The sequence below is a fragment of the Oryza sativa genome, chromosome 8 (genome assembly GCF_034140825.1).
Source record: "Oryza sativa Japonica Group chromosome 8, ASM3414082v1".
Lineage (NCBI taxonomy): Eukaryota > Viridiplantae > Streptophyta > Magnoliopsida > Poales > Poaceae > Oryza > Oryza sativa.
Genome location: NC_089042.1, coordinates 25,606,719 through 25,620,024, shown reverse-complemented (window position 1 = coordinate 25,620,024; position 13,306 = coordinate 25,606,719). Strand labels below are relative to the sequence as shown.

The 13,306-nt window shown below is 41.4% G+C and overlaps 1 protein-coding gene and 1 long non-coding RNA gene across 2 annotated transcripts; both read right to left on the bottom strand.

The window, feature by feature from the left end:
• Positions 1–4,220: 4,220 nt before the first annotated feature.
• On the bottom strand, positions 4,221–5,404 carry LOC136351366 (uncharacterized). Its single transcript, XR_010734417.1, has 3 exons — positions 5,260–5,404; positions 5,048–5,173; positions 4,221–4,776 (listed from the first exon to the last, which is right to left on the bottom strand). It is a non-coding gene; the product is annotated as an uncharacterized lncRNA (long non-coding RNA).
• Positions 5,405–5,746: 342 nt separating this feature from the next.
• LOC4346022 (uncharacterized) lies at positions 5,747–12,564 on the bottom strand. Its single transcript, XM_015794553.3, has 9 exons — positions 12,373–12,564; positions 9,822–12,275; positions 9,446–9,732; positions 9,207–9,365; positions 8,883–9,062; positions 8,606–8,800; positions 7,466–7,564; positions 6,486–7,115; positions 5,747–6,373 (listed from the first exon to the last, which is right to left on the bottom strand). Exons 2-9 carry the CDS (start codon positions 12,250–12,252, stop codon positions 6,032–6,034), a joined length of 4,323 nt encoding a protein of 1,440 aa, XP_015650039.1. The 5' UTR covers positions 12,253–12,275; positions 12,373–12,564; the 3' UTR covers positions 5,747–6,031.
• Positions 12,565–13,306: the final 742 nt, after the last annotated feature.

Sequence of the window (13,306 nt, the reverse complement as noted above, 5' to 3'; positions counted from 1 at the left end):
AGTACTTAAGCACGATGAAAGTTACAGTCACGTTTGTCAACCAGGATCGTCGATGGTTTGTTCCGAAAGCTGGGTTAGTTATGAATCTGGTCCGCATCCGATCCGATCCTATTCGAGGACGCTGTCCCCGTCGTCTACCTCGGCCGATCCTCTGCGCGCGCCATGCCATGCAGCCCACCATGCGTCCTCGACTCGATCCTGAAAGGCTGAAACGGAACAGATAAAAAGACGAGATTTGGAGGGAGAGATGTCGCTCCAAACATTCTTAAAATATAAATTGTAAGCATGATAAAAATTGAACATGGAATTTTAAGATCAAAATTACACATCTCTAAGAGCAAGTACAATAGCACGCTATAAGCCAACTATAATCAAAGAGATAAAGGGAGAGAGAGAAAAACAACGGGCTACAGATTTATAGCCAGCTGTAGTATGGACTCCAAGATATTGTATGAATTGGCTATTACATTACCTATAGATAATTTGGAGCTAATAGTTAGCTATACTATTAAACTCGCTCTAATCACTGTGCTGACAAGTGCATCTTGAAACGGATCGGATCAACACACATCCATGGTGCATGGTGGATTCGCCCCGGCGGTCACATCGCCGACCGTGCGCCAGCCAGTGGTGGCCTCAACTTTCCATCCGGCTGTACGACATGTCGACAGCGCCGTCTCGCCGTACGTTCTTTTTCCTTGAAATATCACCAGCCTATTAGTACCATTAATGATACATATATAGTTCTAATATCATCTCAACTATAAGCTTTGTTGTACTACTACAGAATTACAGCGACCGGCAGTAAAATCGGAGAAACAAAAAACCGATGAGAATCGAAGAAAGCGTATAGATATACTAGTATGGTCCTGCTACGTGTGTCGCTGTCTGCTTGTAACTAACTCTGCAATTTGGCGTACGCGTACGACGTGTATGTGTACACTAGTGCTAGTACTACGTACTACTGTATAGCTCAGCAATCGGCATCGCGACCCGCGTGCTCCCGCTGCGGCGCCGTGCCGCGCGTGACGACGTGCAACGGTGCAAGGTTGGGCGCGTGAGCTAGCGAGCGAGCGGGCGCTGCCTCGCTTACGCTTTGGGTCTCTTCCCTCTGTGCGCTTTGCTTGCTCGCGCGGGCGTTGGCGTCGCAAGCGGATACGCGCGCGTCCGCAGTCCGCTAGCTTAGCTTGTGCCTGTGCTCGTCTCGTGACACGGAATGGCACGTCTCGGCCTGGATCGCGGCGCGCGCGCGCGCCGAAGCCCACGCGGGTTTCGCGTGGCCGCGCGCGCGGGGGTGGGCAAGGCGAGTACGCGCAATCATGCACGCGACGCGAACCGTTTTCGTATTGTTTTTGCCCGGACCAGCCACATGCATGCACGTACTAGTGGTGCTACTAGTGTGATGGATATTTCTTCACTCGGCGTCGTAGAGGACACATCTGTGCAACTGTGCATATACCTTCTCCTAGAGACGAGTTCCATAGTTTGTTTGTTGACTTTGGGGGCACCCAAAATTAACACTTTCGAGTTTTTTTTATTTGGATTTGCTACGAATGTATCGCCATATTCTTTTATAAAAAAAAGTCAGTATGTATTGCTACAAATGTAATTTTAGTACATTTATAATTATTTATAATTATGTAAGTTCCAAAATTACATATGTAATTACATTTGATTTATAATACTATAATTACGGGGTTGTTCAGATGGATGCCATTTCAAATATAATTGTCCTCATTTTTTTGGTAATGTAGAAAAAGTAGAAATGTAATTACATCTATAGTATAGTTACATTTATACTCTTAATTTTTCTACTTCCAATGCAATTGTCATCATTTCTTTACTTTTACAAACTCAAGTGCATATACTTGTTCAAAACGGAACTTATTTTAGGACACGAACAAGATGAGGAAAAAACAATGTTAATTATTTTGAGAATAATGGAGTAATATTTTTAATAAAAATGTATCTTAATTATTTTTTTGATTGCTTGTTCTTTTTTTTTCCACAAACCACCATTGGGGTGTCGTACGTTCTACTTCTAGCGAAACACAGCTAGGCAAGCACAAGCACTTTGAACGTTGACGTTGCGGGTTGTGGGTGGGACCCTGGGAATTCGGTGACTTGACAAAAAAAAAGATATTTTTTTTGTGGGACGTCAAACATCCTGAAACAGTGAATGGATAAGCACTATTGCGGCTCGGAAGGAGTCCAACATATAGACGCCGGAAGCCGGAAGGAGAGTAGATTTGGTCCCAAATTAACTCTGGTGAACCAAAAACTGTAGGCTGTGTTTAGTTCAGCGTAAAATTTAGATTTTGGTTGAAATTAGAGATGATGTGATTGAAAAGTTATGTGTGTATGATATGTTGATATGATGGAAAAGTACTGAAGTTTGGATCCAAACTTTAGATCTAAACACAGCCGTACTTTGCTTTTGTTTTCACCTCCGTTCTTCCATCTAGAACCAATTTAAAAACGGAATTGCTAGAAATCTTCTGCAAGTTTTCTACCCTCAAAACTTTCAGATTTGTGATCATCGAATCCCGTCGAGATTTGTGTATGAAGAGAAAAAAATACTAAAAAGAATTTTTCACATATGTCATTCGTAAGATCTTGGTACTAGCTAACCAAATAATAGTTAAATACAAGTTTTATATAAGTTATATCATAGTTACAGTGTAGTTACAATGCAATTATAATATAGTTACATCTGAAAGTTTTTATTAAAAAACTTACGGTAGTTTTTTAAACACTACCCCCTTTAGAAATGGTCATAGGCTAGAATTAAGAACTCTTTCGACGAACTTGTCATTCTATCTATGTTTTTTATGTAATGAAATGAAATGCTAAATAGATGAATGATTCGAGAGTGCAAACAAATAAATTGACTATTATGATTTTTTTAAAAAAAATATTAATTAAAACAGTTTTTAAAGAAATTTGTATGTATAGAGTTTCTTTTTTCAAAAACTATAGCTTTCATGAGTCGGAAAGCATGCGTATTCTTATATCCTATTTCATCATGGGAAAAAAGAATATGCATGTTTGTGATTGGGTATCCTCGAAGAAATATTGCTCCAAGTGTCTTGACATGGACTTCGTGATACATATCCTAACATTTTTTACATGATATATATATTATTCCACTGGAAAGTAGTCAAGACAAGGTAAATCTACGATTTAACATATTATATGCACATATTTGCTGGACAAGCCACATCCATGTGCATGTAAAGGACCTAAAGATGTGGAAGTTGGCCAATGGGCAATAGGTTATTAGATGCGGTTGGACATTGGTCCATAGAATTCGAAGTTCTCGACTCGATGGTAGCATCCACTCCCAAGTGTGGATGGCAGGCAGAGAACATACTACACAACTCTAAGGACGAAAAAGACCTAAAGGTGAAACATCAGAGTCTGAAAATTGCTTCCACCAAAGGGTCCAGAGCCTAGGTGTAACAAATTTCATGCCCTATGCATAGCAACTCTCCAAAAACATGTGGGAAACTCTCCAAGAACATGTGCGAGTAGAGGACAAAGTTGCTCCAATCAGAACTGGTCTGTTGGCAATTGGGCATCCTTGTCCAATTGATTAAGGCTCATTTGGTGTTGGGGTGGATTATTATAATATCATGTTAGATGTTTAATGTTCCTGCATGTTGGACTAATGACTTCTCCTTCAATCTAAGTTGTGAACAGTAATATGATCGTGACCCCCCTAAAAGATGAAAGATACACAACAATTTACAACCCAATGGCATACTACATGATACCCTCTTTAGGGTCCGACTGTTTGAAGCCATAGCAATTTGTAATTTTAGGACTTAATTTTAGAACGAGCCAATTTGCTTGATACCAACATAAATATCATGGAGTTGGAATAAATACATGTCAGTATTCTTACATACAATGATATTTTGCAACTCAAGTATCTTTCTGATGGTATTTCTAAATTTTGCCTTTTAGAATTGGTTAGGTTATTTTGCCTTCTTAACCGCAAAGATTACAAACGTGTATATGTATGTGTGTGTAATCTTAGCCCTGCTCTTTTTTTTATTAAGATACACAATTTATCTTGATTTTGGTTATCACATTTTTCAAACTGCTAAACGGTACATTATATTTCGTAAGAAAATTTTTTATATAAAAGTTGCTTTAAAATATAAGATAAATCAATATTTTAAAAAGTTTGTAATAATTAAAACTCGGTTAATCAATGCGCTAATGACTTTCTTATTTTATTCTAATTCTATATTCATCTTCAGTGGAAAAGAAACATCTCCTATAATTTCAATGTATCTTTACCTGATTATCTCAGAAAATGACTTCCAAGTAGGCCCTTATACTACAACTTCAATTTGTTGTCGTACACGGGAGGCCACCTGCCTGAGGCTTTCAGCCAACAAATCAGCCGTACTCGAGGTGTAGTAGTAAGTAGTAGCAACTAGCAAGCAGCATGTTAGGTCTGAGCTGGTGGGGATCGGGCCAAATCCCTCTGATAGGCAAGGCTGGAGTCCATCCATAATCCATAATCCATTACATGGAGCAGCAGCAGCAATCTCTCTTATAACCTCTCGCTCTCAAATGTAACATGGAGCTAGAGCTTAGACAGGGAGGAGGAGGTGTAAGCATCAAAAGGTCACATTTTCTGGGCAAAATGGAGGGCATGTTGCGAGATGCATATGCCCATGCCTGCTGCTGCTGCTGCTTGGGATAGTAGTACCCCCTCACATGCTCCCGGAATCGGTCAGCCGATGACCGTTGTCCAACCTGCTAAATGTATCCAGAAAGAAAAAAGAAAATTAGAGCAGGGAGCATCCAACCAAATAGAAAACGCATTTGGCGAGTAGCTGTGTGACAGGTGTCTATATGGCTCGTGTCATATGGACCTCACTATCACGTATATTGTGATGATAGTTCAATTGGCGAATCAACATTAGTTGGTGCTAATGTAGATCACGCGAGTCATAGTAGTATATTTATATACTAATCAAGAGTAGTATGTATATAATTAAAGAATCTCTCACACTCTACAAATCCATACCGACAAGTTGCTTAAAAAGATTGCAGCCTTAATTCGTTTGGATTTTGCTCCCAGTCTCCCAAAGCTACATCTTAAAAAGATTGTGCAATATAAATCAAGAGGACGCTACATCAGCCAGAATATCATCTGAAAAGCAGTAATAATCCATTATCTAAAATGAATAATAAACGCTTGATCTAACTGCAGATATGGAGGGCACAATATTTTGATACCTGCAGCAAGCGCACATGGAACACAAGCATCCAGATATCCAGAGCTGGCACAGAAAGAACTGAAGGAAGCAAGAGACACACTAGTATGAGATATGAGTAGTATCCATGATATGTCAGCAACGAAAATTGGATCAAATAGAACATGAAAATGTAAGGAAAATATAATTGAGTCCAAACTAATCTAGAAGGAGAAAAACGGAGCCTATTCATGGCCTTCGTATTTTGTGCCCCACCGGCACTCTGCTGGCCTCTCGTCATCAATGGAGGTGCATTTCTGAAGGTCATTGAACAGCATATGACAGAACTAATGCATACATTCCTGAAGAAAAAACCAAAACCTGGGATGTCATGGGGTTCTTCATTACGAGACCCACAGACGTTCAAGGGAACCAGGCAGAACTCGGCAGCAAAGGCATCATGACCGAACCATATTTCTCCCCAGAATGGAGATGCAGGAATAAACGATAATTACACACGGTAAAACACATCTGTAAAATCTTTCTTTTACCATTATTGTACTTGTACTATAATAATAACGAATATTCCACCAAACATCCCATACTGTAGGTAAACACGATGTTCTTCCGGTATGAAATCTATATAGGAGAATAAATACTTATGCTGACACCAACAATCCAATCAAGCAAGCAGCGCCTATACTAAGAACCGGGTATTACTCAAACGAATTACCCTCTGCTATCTGTCAATATACCCCCCCCCCCCCAACCCATCGATTAATTGCAAAAAGAGCGGTCATCATGTTTACCCATATTTAGGACGATGATGCCCTAAAATTGGAGGGTACATATTTGCTTGCCACAACCAAAGCAAGCACCGAGATCACTGCAGCCACAGCCACCATAATGTATTGACGCATCTTCCTTCTGCCCTTGTTACGCAGTGGCAATGGCATCGGCTCCATCTTATTCAGCTGCTTAAGTGTAGGGGGCCTCTTCTTCAGAGCTCTATGTTGAGAAAGATCTACTCCTCGACTGTTCTCTATGGTGCTAGAATCAGCATCATTAGTCACTGTAGCTTCCGCATTGGCCTCACCACTACCACTTCCGGAGTCTGCAGATGTTGATCCTCTTGTTCTATCCCTTTTTGCTCTCCTCTGCAAGTGATTAAACAAAAAAATGTTAAGAAATTTGATAGCTCAAATGGAAAGCATGGAGTATACAAAAGGATTGAAAATTATGTCCATGGTAGTAAATCGAATTGCATACCTTTTCCATTAGTTCCGCTTCCTTCTTTGCTCTGAATTCAGCTCTTTCCAGGGCCTTTTCTGCTTTCCGCCTCTTCCTCTCTTCAGCTTCCTTAGCTTTTGCCTTTTGCTCCAATCGGAGACGTTCCTTTTCAGCTGCAGCTTTCTCCTGTCTTAATTCCTCCTCCCTGATAGCCAACTCTGCCGCCTGCCGTGACAACTCCAACTCCTGTTCCGTCCTACGCTTCTTTTCCTTTTCAGATTTTTCTACATCTTCTCTTTCAGGAATTGGAGCTCCAGGTGTGTCTTTACTGGAAGAGTTACCAACAACTTTAGGCTTAGAAGGCTTGCTGCTCTGGGAACTTTGCAAAACTGGAAATGTTTTCTCTTCTACAACTGTTACTGGTGAAGCAGGCTTTGCGGGTGTTGCTTCTGAAGCTGAAGCGGACGCATGTGTGCTTGGAACAGGCAGGAGAGGTGGATTGCTCTGCATTCTGTTGGAATATCTTGGAATTTCTGGAGGAACCTCATCAGGGCCAAGTTTTCTTCCATCTGAGGTCCCTAGTCTTCGCAGCGTGCTATTCTTGTTTGATTCAACATACTGCCTGCGAAAATCATCATCCTTGTTCCACAACACCATGAAACTTTCTACCTGAAGGTGACAGTATGAGAAAAATTGGCAAATACTGGTCAAACAAGGGCCCCCAAAATGTTGGTGCTGAACTGCTGATTGTATACTAGGATTATAGAACATTATATCAGTAGCCATTTCTTGAGAGACATCTATCTCTCGTTAGACATTGAAGTTGATGTATGTCAAATTGCCAAACAAAGTAAAGTTTGGAATTGACTAATCAATGAAACAGAAATGGATGTGAATTTGATGCAACCTCATGCATTTAGGCTGAGTTCCTAAAATATTGTTCCTGATGCGCTGGATCACAACAAAATGGACGAAGAAAAAGTAAATCAAGCGAAAGAAAACTGAAACAACTGTCTTACCTGATTGTTGCAAAATAACACAAGTCCTTTCATGTCACCATTGTCTACATACTCTTTTGCAGCTCTACTATCCTTCCTGTACATGAAAAAGAACTTGTTCTGCAAAACAAAAAATAAGAAGAAAGCTACTCAGCTTCATAGAAGAGCTTCGATTCCTTTTAGGTGAAAATGCACCACATGTTGACACATCAGTCGTGGTATTCCCAAAAATATTCTGAACAGTGGAAAATGTATGATGCACAGGTATCATGATGCAGTCAATATAATACGTCATGGAGTGCCGATGTGTTTCTGTAAGTGTGAAAAATTGCCTTACAGGAGAATGTATAAAGCATGTTTTTTTCTTATCTAAATGGGCAATATTTGTTTCCTATCACATGATACCAACCACCATTCTCCCCAGAAAAAGACGATGTAAATCTACGTCAAACATTTCTTTTGCTTCAGTACATTAGAGGACTCTTGATGATCAATTTCTGTATTTAACACATAATTAAAGACAGTTTTACTCTGTCTAGTGCTGCAACAAGCAAAGGACTGGAATTTCAAACTGAACATTTAGGTGGCGTCAGCTGGTAAACACTGTGTTCTGTAAAACATTAGTACAGTGTATTTATCCATTTATATAATAACATAATGCAGGATAGGGGATGGCACATGTAAATTACACAGACAAAAAGATAATGGTTAATTTGATAGATCAATAAATTTCAGAACAATTCCTCCATATGTCAACACTCAAGTTTATTATCATTTCACATTTTTGGAAGGTACAAGTATATAACCATGGGATGAATTTCTATAGCTACAAGCCTACAACTTTTAAGGTGACATGTGAGGAACCAGAGTACCCCTGCCTTCTATTGACTGAAGGGGATCTGTTTCAGTGTGTAATAATATGTGTCAAGATTCAGTACATCATTTGACTAGTTATTGTGATTGTCTTAACAGACTACCAAAGTAACACACCAATTGTGGACTGTGAAGCATCAAGGTGTACTCGAGTTGTAGCTATTTCAATGAAGATTTGGTTAAGATGCAATCTAAACTTTCTCAAATGTTTCTCCAATCCATATGATAAAATTGCAAAAGGAATGGTAATACAAGCAATAGACATAGGCACTTGATTGAGGTTCGTACCTTCCTGCCCGGTTCCTTTTTCAGCTCAAACCACTCATCATAGGCCTTTTGACGTACTTCATGAGCAGCTTGGTGTTCTTCAGTTAATTTTCTAAGAGCATCTCTTTCATCATCAAAAGCTTTCTTAATAAATCTTGTTTTATCCTCCAGGGACTTCAAATTAGTCAGAAGTACATCAGAGTCCTTCTTCAGAATCTAAATGAGAAAAAAAATAAAGTACTAGTGTCAAAAATAATGAAAATGAGTAGTAGTAAAAATAGAGTGTCTCATATAATACCTTTTGCTGCTCATGAATATGCTCTTTCTGTTCGAATGCTTCACCCATTTCTGCTTTTGAGCCCATATTGGAAGACAGCTGCTTCTTTTGAGCTTTTAGTTCTTTGATATCTTGAAGAAGACGTTTCTCTTCTTTCAAAGAAATAGATTCATGTGCTATGATCTTTTCCTTCATTGCAATCTAAATCATAAAAAATGAATAATCACTGGTCACTAGCCAGAATACAAATTGCTAAAAGATGCACAAAAGAAAAACTACACCATAATTATATATATATAGAAAAAAATGTTGGTGAAATTGAAGGAATGTATGCAGATGACTAACCATGTCATCAATTTCTTGAATTGAATTTGCTCTGTTCATCCTTCCGATCATTGATTGCACACTATTTAAATCATTTCTTTTATCACCATGTGCAGTTCTAGCTCCTCTTTCTTCTTGACGTGCAGCTTCCAGTTTCTCTCGGTAGTCATCACACAAAGCCTATAAACACAATAAATAAATTCTAAAACAGGAAGCATGTTGTAAAATGAAGAAGAGAAAGAAAGTCAAGTCATTTCTACCTTCTTCTTTTGCCTCAGAACATTAATTGCATCTCGCTTTTGTGTCAACTCATCCAGACAAATTTGGGCATCTTGTATCTTTTCCCAATGAGATTCACTCATAAATCTTGGAACTTTCATCAGATAAACCGGATATGGTTTAATAACTTGTATATCTCCTCTGTCTTCATTATCGACATTGGTTTCTAATTTCGGCTCACTATGGTTTCCAGTTATATCTGTGTTTATGTTTTCATCATCATCATTGTGCTTATCATGAATTATGTCAACAGTTGTAGATGCTATATCTGTCACCATACAAAATTTAAAGTATAGTTAATTTAATTGTACAACTTAATAACTTAGGAAATAAATGAATAAAATAATCAGTACATACCTTGCACATATTCCGTTTCAGCCACACAAGAAGATGTAGTGAATGCATTTGCATTTTCAGAGCAAATCTCACCAGGTGCCCCATCAGCAGGGCAATTGTCATCATCTTGCGAAGGGACATCTTCTTCAACTTGAGCATCATCTTGCGAAGGGACATCTTCTTCAACTTGAGCAACAGCAGCAGCAGAGTTTTCTTTAGAATCATTATCTCCTGTGGGTGCACCACTTGAAGCTCCCAAATCACAAGCAGGAGTTGAATTTTCAACTTCAGCCCCATCATTATCAGCCAAATCTGAGGATGTTGTCTCACCATGTAAAGCAGGAACCACTCCAGGATCAGCACAAAGATTAGCACCATCAATGTCCTCCATATCAGACTCTTGCTTCAGTTCACTTTTATCAGATAGATGATTGCCATTTGTAGCTGAGAGCGCCTGCTCAGCGTCTTGTAAGGAAGCAGATGTTTGTTGTTGATCACTGATCTCCTCTCTCTCAATTTCAACAGTTGAACACGATATCGATTCTACGGGTTGAAAAGTGCTGACCTCATCCCCATTGACACCACACTCAACGTTATCCTTGGACAAATCAAGACCTTGTAGAATATCATCGTTTGTCTTCTCATGTTTTTCTTTTGTCTCAGTACCGTCAATGGCAGTGTCATCATTTTTCTCTACAGTCGAAGCATCTGCTTCCATGGCAGCCTCATCTACCCCAGACGTAATGGCAGCCTCATCTATCCCAGACGTAAATGCGTCTTCCAAGGCGTCTTCCCTGTTGTCATCAGCTCTATTCTCCAACAGATTAACAGCTATGAAATCCTGCTGTCCATCGCCAACCAAAGGTTCCAACACTGAAGTAATTCCGGCACTCTCTTCCACATGCTCATGCCCATTAGTAAGGATCTCTTCTTCAGGAACCTCCTTGTTAGCCACCTTTGCATCCCCCTGCTCATACCCATTAGTAAGGATCTCTTCTTCAGTGACCTTCTTGTTAGCTACCTTTTGATCCCCCTCTATTTGTTGATCAATCTTAAGGGTTCCTTCAAGATGCACACTTTCCACGACCTCCACAACACTTTGTACTATGCCACTTTCCTTGGAGGTAACCAAAATCTGCATAGGAGCTTCATCAGAATCAGCATTTGTGTTTGGATGATCACATCCATTGACCACAGATACAGCTTCTGTGCCCTGTTCTCCAGTGGTTGCTTCCTGCTTGACAAGTTCCATGGCATCAGTAGCACATTCTCCGGATTTTTCCTTGCTATCACATACCTCAGACTTGGTCTCAACTTCACCAGAATCAAAACTCCTCTCCACTTGATCATGTCCATTAGCCATAGCAATATCTGACCGGTCATAATCTACAGTAGCTGTAACCAGCTCCTCAAATGTTTCAGTGTCTTCCCCTTTGCTATTGCTGCCCTTAACATCTAAATCCGCACCAGTCACATAACCATGACCACTTGCATCTACGTGACCATGCCCATTGGACACGGGACCACCTAAACCATCCTGAATTAGAGCAGCTACCTCCTCCACTGGTTTCGCAGAATTGGCATTAGCTTCTTCAACGTTGCTTTGATCAACTTGAACATCAGACTTTGCACCTTCACCACAATCAGCACTTACGCCTACATGAGTGTGCCCATTTTCTATTGGAACATCTGAACCATCCTGTTCACTACTGATGGCCTCCTGCTCCATCAACCCAGTTGCATCCGCATCCACTTGTTTAATCAAACTGTCATCATGAACTTCGGATTCTACGGTACTCGTATAGGTGTGATCATGCTCACCAGCTATCCTATCATCCACCCCCTCCAGCTCCCAGCCATCCACGCCTTCTTCTACCAATACAGAACTATCAGCGATCTCAGGGGCAGCCTCTTTACCGTTAACCTCCTCTACCACACAACCCTTGGACTCCTCTACCACACAACCCTTGGATTCCGCAATACTCGTATCAGGATGATCATGCTCATCCGCTATCCTACCATTCATCCCATCCTCAACCGATCCAGCGATCTCAGCTGTCTCAGTAGCAGGCGCCGCCTCAGAGTGCACATGCCCGTTCGCCACGGGAGCCTCGGTGAGCACATGCCCGATCGCCATGGGAGCATCCTCCTCCTCCACCGCCCCAGCCTCACATCCACCATCTACACCATCCTCCTCATGAACAGTCTCGGCACAACCCGGTGCTGCATTGGACTCCACCGCCTCCCCGCCCTCCCCGAGGACAGCCGGATCTGGCTTGGCCTCCAGATTCGAGGCCTCCCCAGAGAGATCGCCGCCCGCAACCACGAATGGGTCGCTCACCGCCTCGCCCACGCGCCCCTCCGAGGTCGCGGCCGGTGCCTCCTCCACCGCCAATTCCGCCTCCCGCACCTCCACCCCGCCGCCGCTACTCGCCGCCGCCTCCGCCGCCATTGCCCCCCAACTGCGTCCCGATCCTACACGCGAAAACACAATCATCAGATCAAAACCCCCCAACCCCCCCCCCCCACCCACGAGATGATGACGATGAGATCGGCACATGCGGCGGCTTACCGGTTCACGGAGACGGCAGGAAGAGGCGGATCGGGGAGCAGCTCGCCGCCGACGCCTCGCCGGAGACGAGGACGACGCGATCAGGAGGAGGAGAGAGGCGAGAGTGTTAAACCGCGGCGGAGATCGGCGCTTGGATTGGATCTGTCTCGGCCTTTTTTTCTCTCTCTCAATCTGGTGTGTGCCGCGGGGGGTGGAGTGCGGACTCGTCTTGTTCGCCTTTTATCTATCGTCCTTCCTCCCTCCCTCTCTACTCCTATCTGCCTACGCCTCCTCCACGTTGGTGGGTTTATCTTTATTTTATTTTTATTTTTATTTTGCTTCTCACTACTAGTTTGTTTGGTTAATTGTTTAATTGTAATAATAACAAGGTTGATAAATGATAGTGATATATATTGTGACATTGTAACGATAATAAGAAGGTTTGTTAGTCCTTTTTATCCAGTGTTGTGTCATTGTGTTGTTGTTATATGATAGATGGACCAAATAAAATACGTTGTTGTTTTCTCTTTTGGACTAAAGTTTTTGTTGGCGATGACGTTGTGCCTATGTGTATTTTTGGTTTTATCTTATTGGTGTGTTTTAAGCACTTGGCGCTAAGAGGTGCGCAAGTCATGTTAACACACGTGTGTCTTGATAACCTTTGCCATGCAGGATGTACGTGCGGAAACGACAATTGGGCGCGAAAATATGTTTGGTGCCACTATAGTTGGTTTTTAATACATTAAAATGGGAAAGTAAATTAAAAGTGGCATCAAATTATTTCCCACACTTTCCCCAAGCAAGGGTTGAGTGGGTTATTTAAAATTAACCGGCTTTGCTATGCATGCACCTACATGTTTTTCCACCAAAATTCATCGGAATTTTCACCCTTGTGTTATATCTCTAGATTCATATTTTTCTTGTCCCACCGTTTGCATCCAAGTTTATACGTCGA

Coding starts and splice junctions, on each gene's coding strand:
- LOC4346022 (XM_015794553.3), bottom strand. CDS start 12,252: ATGGCGGCGGAGGCGGCGGCGAGTAGCGGCGGCGGGGTGGAGGTGCGG. Junction 8,801..8,882: donor ATATTCATGAGCAGCAAAAG/GTATTATATGAG, acceptor TTTCTCATTTAG/ATTCTGAAGAAGGACTCTGA. Junction 7,565..8,605: donor AAAAGGAACCGGGCAGGAAG/GTACGAACCTCA, acceptor TTTGTTTTGCAG/AACAAGTTCTTTTTCATGTA.